Source organism: Achroia grisella, unplaced genomic scaffold (genome assembly GCF_030625045.1).
Source record: "Achroia grisella isolate CSIRO2021 unplaced genomic scaffold, CSIRO_AGI_Agris_v1 utg821, whole genome shotgun sequence".
NCBI lineage: Eukaryota > Metazoa > Arthropoda > Insecta > Lepidoptera > Pyralidae > Achroia > Achroia grisella.
In genome coordinates this window covers 1,364,681-1,380,016 of record NW_026713035.1, presented here as the reverse complement: position 1 = coordinate 1,380,016, position 15,336 = coordinate 1,364,681, and the positions used below count along the sequence as shown (strand labels likewise).

The following is a 15,336-nucleotide window of genomic DNA, read 5'->3' as shown; positions in this document are numbered from 1 at the left end:
TATGACATAATTTTTGTACAAAACTATATATGTTATTTGTGACTTAATTGTTATCAGGTTCAAGTAAAAGTTACGAGAAATCACGACAAAACAAATATGTACTATAAGTTAATACATTAGGTAAGGTCTTATCCTTTAATAGACTCTTCAGAGAATTGAATCCAAGACTAAATTTACGCAAAGCAACGTTTTCGTTACTACAAAAAAAAGAGTCCATGTGAATTACCTAGTTTATATTTGACCGATTTGCTCCCCAGCTTCCTTTAGTTATATAAATTGTTACGGCTGGCCTAACTACAGTCCCTACGGCACTCTATTTCTACACTAACACACATGCTCTTATAGACATACAGATAGTGTTGTAACTGCTTCTGTATTACTATTTCAAATTTAAGTTTTAGTATATTGATTTCAGCTTAAAATAAAAAAATCTATGAACTCATGAATCATTATACTTAATATAATTTTACCGCTTTGAAAGAAATCAGATCACTTATACAAATTCACATTCACATTTCATTCATTCATTGCAAATTCACCAATGGCTTCTAAGATAAATGTATAGAGGCTATTGTTAGAAATGGACCAATGGTCATCTTTACTAATAATGCCCACGGTCTTGGTATTTCATAAATCTATAATAAATTAAGCACTTTTCCTGGAATCCCTACATACACAGTATATAAGGTCTAATGTCTCACCGGATAAGAATTCTCCTTCATTTTTATTTATTCTACATCAAAAAAGATTAGTAGTAATCCAGCGATTAGAGTGAGATGTAATTTCGATATAAAATATCACGTCTTTATATCGAATAATAATACCTACCTATATACCTGATTTGGTGGATACTAAAAATTTTTATGTATGTAAGTAGTTACACATCTTTGTAATACTATATAATATTATCTTATCTGTGGTAATATGTACGCAAAAATCAAGTCGTCTAAGTTATGACTATGTTGACAAATAACTACATTTTAGACAAAGAAACTCACAATACAAAATCCAATCAAAATATATAGAGAAAGTTTACTGCGCTGCTTACAGACTACCTTTCAAATTCAAATTCAAAAATCATTTATTCATGTAGGACATTTTAACCGCTTATGAACATCAAGTTTTTTGCAATATAATTTTCTTCCCTCCCTTTTATTCCTGTCTAGTTTAGTACACAAATTCAATTAAGAAGAACTGGCAAGAAACTCAACTGAATTTTAATTTTCTTTTCATCTCAGTACTTATAGTCTTCCAATACGCCTTTGTCTAGGTTTTTATTGACTAGCTGACAGCAAACGAAATGAAAACAGTAATAAAAAACAATAGAAAATTCCCATCAAAAATGTACGATGAGTATTCAGACTTTTCAGTGTTTTATACCTAGGTCTACATATCCTTGGCCCGTATATATTATACAGAGGTGAGTGCACGTTGTTTGATCATTTATTTAGTGTTGGATGTTTTACGTTCAGCCGTTACCTGCAGTCCAATGCATTTAACAGTGACACTGCAACGCGGAGGTATGAAATGTTTTTTTTCTTTATTTAACAACTTCTAAAATAGTTTCTCTTCTTAAATTAGTGTATGGTAAAAGAACGAAAAGAAGTAAAATAAACCAATTTTTTGTACAAATTTTTATGAGCTTTCTATATGCATAAGTTTTGCCAAATTTATACAATCCAAGGTCTACCCTATACGTTAGTAGAGTTATTAAAAACAGCAGATGGCACATTTACAATCATCTCGAGGATTGAAACATGTTCACCAACATCGGCGATTTAGAGAGAAATTTCAGCTTAAATTAGATGCTGCTGTAGGTGTATACGTTATCGAAATCCTCTCAGTAAATCATAACAACTCTCAGTATAATGTCTCATAGTATAGACACTTCTGTATGAACTGGATGCGAATGTTTTCAAATAAAAACCCGTAATGCTATTTCCTTCAGTGCACTAGTATTTACATTATGTTTTTAAGAATTAAATTAATTTAGTTAAATTTGTTTACTATGCAGTGTAGCTCGCACTCGCTAATGAAGACTGTAATGTTTTGTTTCATATCAACGTATATTATACTAATGCGTGTAAAAATTATTTTTTTTTTATATCAAGTAATATACAGCACCTTTCCTATACGAAATAGCAGTCTAACTCATACTTCGTTGATTTACAGCATATGCTAGTATAACAAATTATCATACAATACACAAGCTTTGCTTAGATGGAGACTAAATGGCGTTATGTAATATAGCTTCTGTTATTCAACATGTACTACATCATAATACTATATTAGAGCTTTCAGATTGTTTGATCCACATTATTAACATAGTTTGTTAGGTACATTTATTGGTAAATATTTTTTTTAAGTGATTAGAATAGCAAACACGTCCAGTAGACATTAAGTTGCAACCGTCGCCTGTATCTGTACAAGAACAAAACACCACGGACATTACTCTCATAATCTTCTATTACATTCTCTTATTTAGCATTAAATTATTCTTTTTAAGATCCGACAAACTATTTATAGTATAAAATATATTCGAGTTAAAAGGATATGTATTCTAAATGTATTGCAGTATATGTTATATAGTTCACAAGTTCAAATTTGCGTGTACATGTAACTTTAATTGGTAATAATACCTAAGATTGGGATAAGGTATCGTCGCATACAAAGTATAGGAAATGGGGAAAATATCAAAAGAAAGATAAACATAAACCTTCGAACAAAATTACTCGTAGGTATTATCGCGACACGTAGCTCCGCGCGGTGTTGTCAGATTGTGGAGTTTCGATTTTGTAGCGATGGAGGGAAATTTGAATGGAACAAATATTTAGATGGTGTGTAGAGAGAACAAATTTGGCGTAGGTAGTAGTAGGTAGACGAATGATTTTATTATAAAAATATGAATATTGGAATAGCGGAATTATTGAACTAACTAGAACTATGAAATGTTTGTGGCCTAAATAAAAAAAAATATTAACATATTGTGAAATGGTCATTACTAATACTTATAGGATTTTTCTTCGAAGCCCGATTGTTAGAGGGATTTTAGGGGAATTTGTAGGGAAAACAAAACGGAACACCTGGTAACACAGGATCCGCAGCATTAGCGCCGAGGATTTATTATTCACTTTGTCAATTTTAAAACATGAAATTACTCGGCTGCGCTCGGACTCACTTTATCATTTGCTTTGACGTCACCTATCTTTTTTCTCTGCACTATTTAAATAGACATTGCCGCACTTAGAAGGAAATACATTTAACTTAGATGGAGCAAAATTTTTATACTTTAAGTTGAATTTTCTAAAGTGACGACTAAAAAAAATAAAGCTAAAGCTAAATTATATTAGGTGAAAAATATTACTTTCGAATAGGTATATCACAGTGATTTTTTTAAGTAAGAGATACAGACAGTATTTAAAACTATATTAAACTTAACATCTCCAACTATTTGTAGTTTTTTAACTATACAGTTGTGATAGATAGATTGACGGACATACTTCTGCAGTAGGTAAGAGTATTGTTTTACCTTTAGTTCAGAAACCTAAAAATGTTTTATTTAGATTACAAATGTCACATAAACTCTATTATAAAAACTATGTCATTGTATAAAAAAATTACAGTTATATATGTTGATGTGCGATGATCATAGCGGAATCTTAATAATTATAACCAAAAAAGTTATAATTAGTTATAATCTACCAATATGAAATGTAATATTAAATTGAATGATATATCTTCAAAGCAATTTAGTACTTGTGAGACATATGGAACTGGACAGACACGGTTTAATTCAGACCGGAACGCCTTTACGACAAAAAAACAATGGGAAAACAACCTGACAAATTTCATATTAAAGGCATTGCGTATTCTTACTTAAAGTTAGTACTTATTTATATAAAATATAAACTTACTTGTAGCGCTGACTTCTGGACCAAGGGATTCGAAGGCTTTTCCAAAACTCAACTTCAAGAGACGATCGGAATCTAAAACAATAATAAAAAACAAATATAGTGCGATTTAATTATGATATTTATATAATAATATGTATATTATGGTAATTACTATGTGTAATTATCATTGGTTATGGGAACTAGTAACCCCATTGGTAGCAATGTACTATGTCAGATCAACTTCAAGTGGTTTCTATTAGAAAGGATCGTAAATCTGTGTGAATTTGTCACGATGGAATAAAAACCTAACATGTTCATCTGATTAATCTACACTTGCCTTGTTTAATTATCTTTCGATTGCAAATTACATTTTTTTACTGTAATTGCGATCATATTACCCTTTAGATTGATGTAAATAGTGATTTTTTCTTGACTTCAAAGTATTTTAGGAGCAACAACGAGTGTACAGTACTAAAGGTCCCATTAGCATAATATACATTAGCGAACCGAATGCAGCATTCCCTATTAACCCAAAAAACAAATATTTTTGTATTTTAGATAATTATCATATAAGATTGGGTACGAAAGCACCAATAAGGTGACCTGAGACAGTTACCGTTACACCAATCTATTGCTGGATGGATTTGGGTATTTTCGCAGAAAAATAACGGTCCGATGACTACGTAAAGGTAGGAAAATGTGAAAACGTAAAGGGAAGCCTTTGCTCTTTTCATAATAGTATACTGAATGTGCTCTATGCGTATTAGGAATCCATACTTCATGAAAAATATATTTAACTTTAAATAGGTACCGAAGTATATACATACAAAAGCAAGTTTCTCGAAAATCAATAGTGTAAAACGAGTGGTGTAAAAGTGAGTGCCTATCTCAGTTACATATTTATTTACCCTATGTGCTTCCTTTGGTAACATAATAGATTTTATTTTTGTATAATAAATAAAAAAAATTATGATAACTATTTATTTTGTGTCCTTATATGGTGTCCTCTTATCTTCAATTTGGTTGGAGAGATTTTTTTTAATTTCAGGTATGAATGATTGACATGATAAATAATTTGGCAAAATACACAAGTGCCATCTGTGGGATTCTCTCCGTAATATCACGTACAGATGGCGCTTCAATCCGAGTATTTCGTTATATGCTTTGAAGCCAGGAGACTCAGTTTAGAATAATTCTAATAGATGGCGCCATATGGACAAAAATTACTTTTGCAATGAGTACTGTTGTGGAAAATAAATTCTACATATTACGAATAATAATTATTGCATTTACTTCTAACTAATATTTAAAACAAAATTAATTCTGACGCTCTGGTTTTTCAATAATAGTGAATAAAGCAAGTCCTCACAGTAATATTATATCTATCTACTTGTGTATTGATAGGTAGGTATTACATCCGAAGTAGAGTGTACCTGGAATGAAGCCAAAATTTCTATTCATTCATACCTTGTTGGCCGCAGTTGCAAATTAAACTAGATCGCTTGCAATTACTCTAAGGTGCTTTTCTACCCACAAACCGAGGAAACGTTTATTCTGGTGACTAATGTAGGTATGGGATTATATATTCTCCATAGAAAATATTAAATGTTTTATTCAAACGAAACTATTCCTGCAATATACACGTAGAGATATATTTCTGTAGTTATACACTGTCTGTATATCACATCTATCTGAAGCTGATCTCATATAGTTACAGATATCAGTAGCGTTCATTAAAAAATAGTTTTTATTTGCGCTTTCAGACAAAAGTTGTTTTTTAGAAAGACACATGCTGAATAATATGGTATAAGTAGTTGCTTTTAATAAAATCAACAAACCAGCTGCCGTGGAGTCCGGCGGTGGTTGAAAATGAAATGTTGCGGCGAAACCTTGACCAGGTGTGGCTGAGTTCGCTGTAAACTGCAGAAGTAACGCTGGACCTGTTGACAGCACCTCGTATCCTGAAACAAATTAATATTGTCAATATATTGATATTATTTTATTTAATATGTCTATGAAATTTCACATATCTAAACACACACACACAATTTTTTTTACTGAGTCTAAATTTAACAAATTAGCATCTGTGAGTACGTTTTGTGTCATCTATTTTAGTTCCAAAGCAGCTTGCATTTAAAGTTAGCAGATATTTTTATTGTTATTAATTAGGTACCCTTTGTAGTTTAAAAGTATAATAATATATTGTTGCAATTAGACGAATGTTTATTACCAGCGTATGAAATAATACCTTTGCCCTCGGAAATGACAATGCATGAGAGATGCACAGGCGTCATATGACGATATTATAGTCTACAGTTTTTTTAAGGGATGATAATGGAACGCTCGCCTGCATCGCCTGCGCTACCGATATACGCTGGCGGGGCACCAGTGGAAAATGATAAGATGAGTCAGGTCAGGTCAGTTAGGCCATCGTAGCAAATTCACCAGGATATTCCTGGTGAAATGATCGATCGTGACATATTATGTCATGATCCTTGCCAGGAGGAATTATGAGGATCTGAACCTAACATGGTACACTGCTAACAATGGAGTTATTAATCCACATTACTAACGATACTCTTCCCCCTATAGGCTATGGTTGCCACTTACCATCAATTGGACTGGCAGTTTGTTTGCACAAATCATTTAGATAAAAAACAATGATTTTTTAAATCAAATGTGACCCATTTGATTATGAAGATGAATTCTAGTAAAAAAAACCCTGCTGTTGCTGTTTTTAGGAGATCACTCTACAAGTAGTTCCCATGGACATACCAAATTATTTGCGAGTTAAAATTTTAGGTATTCAGTTAACGAAGAATGTATAATCGTAATCTGGGTTAATACCTATTTAAAGTAGAACTATCTGTTTAATAGCAACATTACGTAATATTTCTTTAGATAACAAATCACATGATTATAAAGGTCAAGGAAATATCTTTAGATATTGGGTTATTCTAGAAACATTATCTATTAAGTGTATTTAAACATCATATACCTACAACATAAAGAGTATTTACTTTGTTGAGGTTGAACTGGCCTTTAGGTATTAACGTATAAACTGAGTAATGTGTTAGCTACTACAAAAATAGATTTCTCATTTGTATAATATGCTAATTCATATTTTATAGCTAAGAAAATACATTTGTAAGTGTAACTCGGAGTTACAGTATTAATATGTATTTCCCTATGTAGGGGAAACCGGGTAATATGGCGCTGATTGTTAAATAAATAATATTTAATAATAATAATAAATAAAATAATCACATACATTGAAGTATTCAAGATTTTCAAAGTCCAGTTACAAACCCTAGTGTCAATAACTTTATGTGCTTAAGAATATATTTTTTTAATTCAATTTATTATGGCACTGATTGTTAAATAAATAATGTTTAATAATAATAACAAATAAAATAATCACATACATTGAAGTATTCAAGATTTTCAAAGTCCAGTTACAAACCCTAGTCTCAATAATTTTATGAGCTTAAGAACAATTTTTTTAATTCAATTTATTATGGCACTGATTGTTAAATAAATAATGTTTAATAATAATAATATGAATAAAATAATCACATACATTGAATATTCAAGATTTTCAAAAAGTCCAATTACAAACCCTAGTCTCAATAATTTTATGTGCTTAAGAATATTTTTTTTAATTTAATTTATTATGGCACTGATTGCTAAATAAATAATGTTTAATAATAATAACAAATAAAATAATCACATACATTGAAGTATTCAAGATTTTCAAAGTCCAATTACAAACCCTAGTCTCAATAATTTTATGTGCTTAAGAATATTTTTTTTAATTTAATTTATTATGGCACTGATTGCTAAATAAATAATGTTTAATAATAATAACAAATAAAATAATCACAAACATGGAAGTATTCAAGATTTTCAAAGTCCAGTTACAAACCCTAGTCTCAATAATTTTATGTGCTATAAGAATATTTTTTTAATTATATTATATTATGGCACTGATTGTTAAAAAATAAATGTTTAATAATAATAACAAATAAAATAATCACATACATTGATGTATTCAAGATTTTTTTAAAGTCCAGTTACAAACCTAGTGTCAATAACTTTATAAAAGCTTAAGAATATTTTTTTTGTTTAAACGGCTGAACGGATGTTAATGAACTTGAAGATAAATTGTATCACGTGGACGTAGGCTAGCTTTTATCTCAAAAAGTATTTTGTGGAAATAGAAGATGAAAGTTTGTGCAGATAAAGACGCAGGTACCTACCAGTTCAGTGATATATAAAACTATAAAAAGTTAATTCAATAATTATTAGGTGTTTGTGTGTGACTTTTCATTTACTTACTCATTATCATTATTAGGCAGTATTGCAAATTCTGTACACATATTTATTAACTTTTTTTTGTTGTTAATTGGTTTACGGTGTTCTATTTGGCGGACATATAGGTGGTGCAGAGAACTATGCATAGTCATTGTATATTATTGTCACTTTTCACTACTGTTGCTATTAGTGTAGATAACAATTATTATAAGTATTCACAATTTTTGTCTGTTATTTAATTCATCTAACATAAACACATCTCGCGCTCATACATTGTGCCCTACGTTCCTCTGCCAATAACAATAGTGCTATTAAGAAAAACGTACAAAACTATAAATTAAGCAACAACAGTAAAACGTGACGTGGCCTGAATACTGAAAACTTGGAAATTAGGTATTGAAACTGGAGCTAGCAATCACAACTCGTAGTTGAGGCAATAGGTATTTGTTTATAGGGTTGCCACTAGCACTACCCTACTACTTTTCACGGGTATGCAGCATTCAACAATGTTGTAGCGAGTTTGGAATGGATAAATTAGGTTTTACATGGAAAGGTAAATTTTCTTTAGGAAAAATATTAATAATTAAATTCCATTTCTCGTGTACTATTATTTTTTGGTGGTCTATTATTTTTACTATGCCTAAGATTGCAGTAAAGTAAGATTATATAAAAGTGTTTATATCACGTGAAATAATTTTCTTCTAACAACTTGTTTTTCAAAAAAGTGTTAACCCTTACAGGTCGGTGTTGCTTTGACCTGGAATTATTCATTCAAAAGCGAACTGGGGGACGACGAGACGTCGAGATAAGTAGATGATTGTGGTAGATCTAGGAGCATGGTAGTGCTGCCAAATTTAATGTTGTCTTTAATATCAAGGAAAAAATAATGAGCAAATTTTAAATTAGTTTATTAATATTGCTTTTTTTACCAAATATGTGGAACGAAGGGACCAAATATATGGGATTAACCATAAAACATACTAAACCAAAAGCAAGTTAGAATACTAATGAAACTAAATCACTAAGCCCAAGATTACAAGTGGCTATCAGAAAATAAATCCTGAACTTTTTATACGACATTTATCACGTGATCGAGCCATTTTATACTAGGGGAAATTATTTCAGTTTATGAGTACTATTACTAAAAGTTAGCTCAGAGTATACCCTTTAAGAGTAACCTTGCATAAAGTATAACTATAATGATACTAACCTGTAAGCTCGTTACACAGCATCGCTATAGCAGGCGCACTTGTGTCTCTACCATCAAACACTTTGATGATATCAGCACGCCGTAGACAACTGCAAACAGAATTAAGATGTAATTAGACTTGAGTACATTACCATATTATAGCAAACCATTAACGCCACACTGCAGGGCGCATGTCTTCTCATAAGACGATGATATTATCCTATTATTACGTTAGGTACATAGCTAGGTGGGTAGGGTTTTACTTGCAGATTTGCTTTTATTTCACTGGAATCACGTGCTTTCTTTCCGTAGTTAATTTTTACCCTGAAATACCCGGAACTATGTACAATTCTAAAATATAAGAGTAATTTATCTACTTCTTCCTCGATTTATTGATGTTAAAAAAGTAAAGTGAATCGATTACATAAAAATCTCTGCGTTTTGGCTTACTGTTTGTTCATCGATACAGTATATACACAATGGTATAATAGAAATAAGTAAGTAAGTATTCTAAGTGTTAGAAAAATCTTTAAGGAATACCACCTCATTAATTGATTCGGTGGTAGAAGAAAATTCCTTATGTGGAAATTTGATCGTTTTTGATCGTTCATCAACATAGTGATATTAGAAATTATACATCTAGTCGATTGCTGGTTTGATACTCGGTGAGAGTATAAAAATCGATTGCTTTCGAGAATTTTACACTAAGGATAATTTGAAGAAAATTTAAGCACATATCAATAATGTAAAAACGGTAATGATCTTAATAGAACGGAAAAGCATCATTATTTCTGACACGTATACCTACTTATCGTTCCATCATTAAATTAACGTCACTTAACACATGCGCGGTAGGTGAATAGGTATAACTGTTAGCAGAACAAAGACATGGGCCTCTTAATTAATTTCTGTACGTGATAACAATTTATCAGTATAGACCCGATAGTTCCGTAACATTAATTTAGTTATTCAGTCTCAGTAACTATTCTCTGAGCAAATTCCCGTGCCAACTGAACTAAATCGGTGGATTTACAAACATAATACATATAATCTAGCTTTTGAAAGCTAATACTGTAGAAATGAAAGAATTTATTTTTTATTTGTGTAATCTTTAAATAAAGTTGAAATAAATATGTTCGTTCATTTTTATTTTATTTGTAAATTGAATTGTTGGTGTGAAAAATAATGTAGTAATGAATGACTATGAATATTTCACGGGGAAACTTTCTAAGAAATTAATAATTAAATTGAATTCGTTTTATTCGAAATTATTGTTCTGGTCCTTAGCACAAACTTTCTCCCTTGTATATAGTTAATTTAAAATGTTGAAAATGGACTTTAATTTGTAGAAATCTATACAAAATATACCCAATATTTAATTGAATTGTTTATTTGCGTATGCAATGATATAGTTAATGCTAACTTACATTTGTTGAATTGTTTATTTGTGTAACATGCCATGACATAGGTAATGTTTCGTCAACAAAATTTAATATATAAACACTAACAAGTCTTTATCGAGAGACCTATTGAAGTAAGGCGATGTCGGCTCAATGAATTCGAAAGGCGACGTTAAGAACAAAAACTCCAGTACCATTACCAGTTATATAAGAAAATTGGAATAAAAAGTTGAAAGTTTTTGTCTTGATATAATGGTTTTTCTTATACTATGGCGACCAAATGAGCAAGCGGCTCTACTGTTAGTAAGTAAATATAAATAAAATTGATGACTATTATCCTGGATGGGGAGTCGGAGGAATTGACATTTCTCAAGGTTGTGAATACAGCACTTGATATGCCACATCACATTGTGTAAATCCAACGTGGCAGTGGGCAAACCTATCGCCATCTTTCGGATGAAATTTTGTTATTTGTGTTTTTTTCATCAGACGTCGGGGTCAATTGGAACTTCTATTTTCTGAAATTAATGCTTTCAACCGAACAAGCAAACTTTACAGCATTAATAAATATTGGTGTAGATTGAATTTTCAAGTAATTTTACGTATATTGAAGTATTTATTACATTAGACATATATGTCGCCAGCGTTGACATTTTATGCGAATAGGTGAAATGCGATACAGAGCTATGTAGTTCTAGCTTTCAACTAAATGGATCATGTTCCATAAATTCCTACAGTCGTGGCCTAGTTAGAAGTTAAGCCTTCAACATCGTGTCGCTTGTTGTTTTGTGCTTTAGAGCGTGAATAACGTGATAATTTATGGCGTCTATTGATCATATACGGTCTTAGTAGAAAGCTATAAAGTTCCAAGAAAAATATTTTCCACTTCACATAATATGGTTATTGATACCTATAGCATAAATGAATTGGTGACGTCCGTGATATCCCTTATTCTTTACCATTACGAGGAGTAAGGTGTCATGTCAATTAATATCGGAATACAAGTTACAAAACAGGCCACTAGTAGCAGCAGAAATAGACTGCAAAATTGTCGGTATTTTATAACATTTCTAATTTAAAATAAGTTCGAACATATTACGAAAAAAATATCGTCCTGACAGTAATCAGTAGAGCGATTACAGTGAGAACAGTGTGATAAATCCAATACTTGACATATCTACATTTTAATGAAATATCTTTACTGGTTGTTTCATTTCTACTGAAAACGCTCGTATGCTTTTTCGATTTCTTAAGAAGTGCTGAGGGTAGACAGGTAACGAAATAATAGAGTAGAAGCAGACGTACAGTCTGTATAAAGTCTAATATTATAACAAATTCATCAACGCTTCGTAACTAAATACTTCAGTAGACTTAGAAACTAACCCCTTTATACATAAAAGTTATAACGGGTTCGCCGCGTAGTTATAAATTTTAACTATGAGTGTTTTGACACTTTTATCAAATTTAGAAACTGGCTCTTGAATTATAGACTGACTTTGACTAAAGTTGTAATATAATTTAAAAATAAGACGTCAGCCGTCTTTCTAATTTTCATTAGGTATCCAACACAAAAACAAATATATTCAATGTATTCGTAATAGTTATTCAGTAATATCTACATTAAATCAGAGAATAATTGTTATAGTAATAGCCGTCATTGTATTTTGTAACTCTATGTGTGATCTAAGTGAGTAATTAGTGACAGAACTAATACGAACGTTATTCGTCTAGCCCAGTAGCCACTGATGCAATGTAAATTCTCCGCCATTCGGGCAGCGCATTCATGCATTATCCAGTTAATTAAGCCGGCAGATATAGTTTATAGTGTGGACTCATTAACGGGAACACAAGTGGGCCGTTACGTTCATAATTTAATTATGCTAACGTTCTCGGTTTCGTTAGCGATTGTGACTGTTACAATTCAAATAGAAGTATTGCGATATTTTTAAGTATTATTGAAACGTTATTGAGTCTTTAGTAAACATTGCATATTTATATGTAATATGTGTGTTTAATGCGATCTATATCGAATACTATTCGTAGGTTTTGTAGCATTAAGGTTAAGTATACTAATAAGCTTGTGGACGTTGCGGTTTTTGCATGTCTTTTTGTAATGGTCTGTTTTTCTAATATGTATTCATTACATTAGTCGGTGACTAATACTATTATTCATGACTTTGTAAATAAAGTAATAATATTCTGTATTAAAATAAATATAATTTTAAGCATTTTGGAATAGTCGTTTTATTCTATTGTCTATTCAGAATCCACAGCCAAGAAATATTACCAAAAAATTGTTTTCTGATTTTTTAAACAAATTTTACGTAACTTAAAACTTTTAATTTAACAATGTGTCAGTCCAAACTGCCAATTGAAACTACTACATTTGACTAGATGATGCTGTGTAATACGTCCTTAGATATTTATTTACATATGTATTTTAATAAGTACAACCCGAACCGCTCAATTTCGTTTTTATATATAGAGCAAAATAATTGCATGTAAAGAGAAAATAATTGTTTCCCATATTAGCAATATTTTTAAACAAACTCTTCGACTTTGTAACATTAGTATAGATATATTATTTTCATTCCATTTTCTCTTTACATAACCAACAAAATTGCCTCTATTCATAATATTCCCCTGTACATGATCCGGACATTGTACATTTTGTCGGACGGAAGATTTTACGACAGAATTTTATGGCAACGTCCGATGCTGCACTTGTCGTGTAATATTCAATATTTCAGATCAAGGATTCTATTATAACGAGGTACGTACGACATTTTTATTGCCCCTGTCCGCGGCGGATATTGACGGTGATTTTATGGGATGTTCATAATAAATCGTACATAAGCACTTAAGTTGGAGAATTTGATACTTATCGAATAGGGTTTTATTAGTAGTATTATATATTTATTACAGTCTACATAATTTACAATAATAATATCTCTGGACAATTAACACAGCGCCATCTAGTCCCAAGCTAAGCTGAGCTTGTGGATAGACAGCTGATATAAATACAAGATACATTTTTTTTTAAATATATACATAATATGTATGAAAACACCCAGACCGATACAATCAATCATACTCATGGATACAATTCTTTGTATCGTCCGAGGAATCGAATACGCGACCATCCGAAGTACAGCGGTGTGCTAAACCTATTCTACTATAGTTTTCGAAATTTACCTATTTTATAAATGAGAAAGCTAGTAAAAATATTTGTATATTTGTTATTAAACCTTGCTTTTTGTAGAAGAATATGAATAACATTTAGTATTTATTGATAATCTTAGAGCACACATAATCGATAAATTTTTGTTCTGATTCAAGCGGACTTTTGACTGCTACGTCATCATAGCAAGTAATTTAATTTTGTAAATTACAAAAGAATAAAATACATAACTGTATACTTATATAGTTTTCTACTCGTATCTTATATCTTTAACTAATTATTATGTATCGATTTCAAGATTAAATTATCGGTATCTTTAACTAAAAGTACCTTCCGTGTGTCATAATTCTTTTAAACACAAGGTTCATCAGAATTTATCACATTGTTCTGTCTAATATTGTGGGTATATATATATGTGTATCGTTATATCCATCCGACATTCGTTTTACAAGGGATTATACACGATTTATTTTCATTTAACTGTACAAAAATATAGGTTACACAAAATTCAATTTATAACAGTATACTAACCTAATATCACCTTTCTGAAGAGATACCTCTTCAAATACCACTTTTACTCGTTCTTTTGCTCTGAAAGAAAGGAATACAGGAGGCTATAAAATACGATTAACAAGTATATGTTGTACGTATAGATATATAATATATTTAATAATAATATTAATTAATTGAAGGGGTACTTTGTTCAAAGTCGTCAGTATGAGTATCTCATTTTAATTCCGCCAGCATTTCGCTGCTGGAAAACAATGCTTAGGTGCGAGAAAGGACCTATGCAATTATTTTAAGAAAGTCTACTTCGGTAGGTTGTAAGTTTAGAGAAACAGATAGAGAAGCCTATCCAAAATTCTTTTAGGAAAATATTATATATTTGATTTTTTTTTCAGTTATTTGAAATAATTTTCTCTATGTTTTTTGTAGTCAACGAACCATAATACGCTTGTTGTTATGCTTGGCGTGACTCGTGACAAATAAAATCAGGGACGTGACAAATCGTATATAATTCACAATTTAGGGGAACTCAGTATGGCAGGTATGGAATAGAAATCTGATAAGGGAGTAGACATCCCGTTGAATTGAATTGTCAACCGGAATTCTGCCGGATCATGTGAACTAGTTTTCAACTTTGATATGGAATATTGAATTTTATTCGTATACGCTCGTGTCATCTACACCTCGTATGGAAATAGTTTTAATAGGAAAAAAGTGTAACTTTTTTATCAATTTCAAAACTAGAGGAATCGACTCGACTGTTTGTTCCGCTGTTATGTGCCTTTTTCCACCTTTGCCTTATTTTTGTATAGGTACTTTATTGTATTAACTAGTTAATGTATAAACTTAAAA

At 30.9% G+C, this 15,336-nt stretch overlaps 1 protein-coding gene across 2 annotated transcripts in view; it reads right to left on the bottom strand.

Moving 5' to 3' along the window:
• The window catches only part of LOC131852079 (suppressor of lurcher protein 1), a 286,739-nt gene that overhangs the window by 54,601 nt on the left and 216,802 nt on the right, over positions 1-15,336 (bottom strand). For both annotated transcript variants that reach the window (XM_059202698.1, XM_059202699.1), the window contains exons 7-10: positions 14,509-14,568; positions 9,418-9,506; positions 5,732-5,854; positions 3,915-3,986 (exon numbers count right to left, since the gene is read on the bottom strand). In XM_059202698.1, coding sequence (XP_059058681.1) covers positions 3,915-3,986; positions 5,732-5,854; positions 9,418-9,506; positions 14,509-14,568 — 344 coding nt within the window. The remainder of the gene's footprint in view (positions 1-3,914; positions 3,987-5,731; positions 5,855-9,417; positions 9,507-14,508; positions 14,569-15,336) is intronic.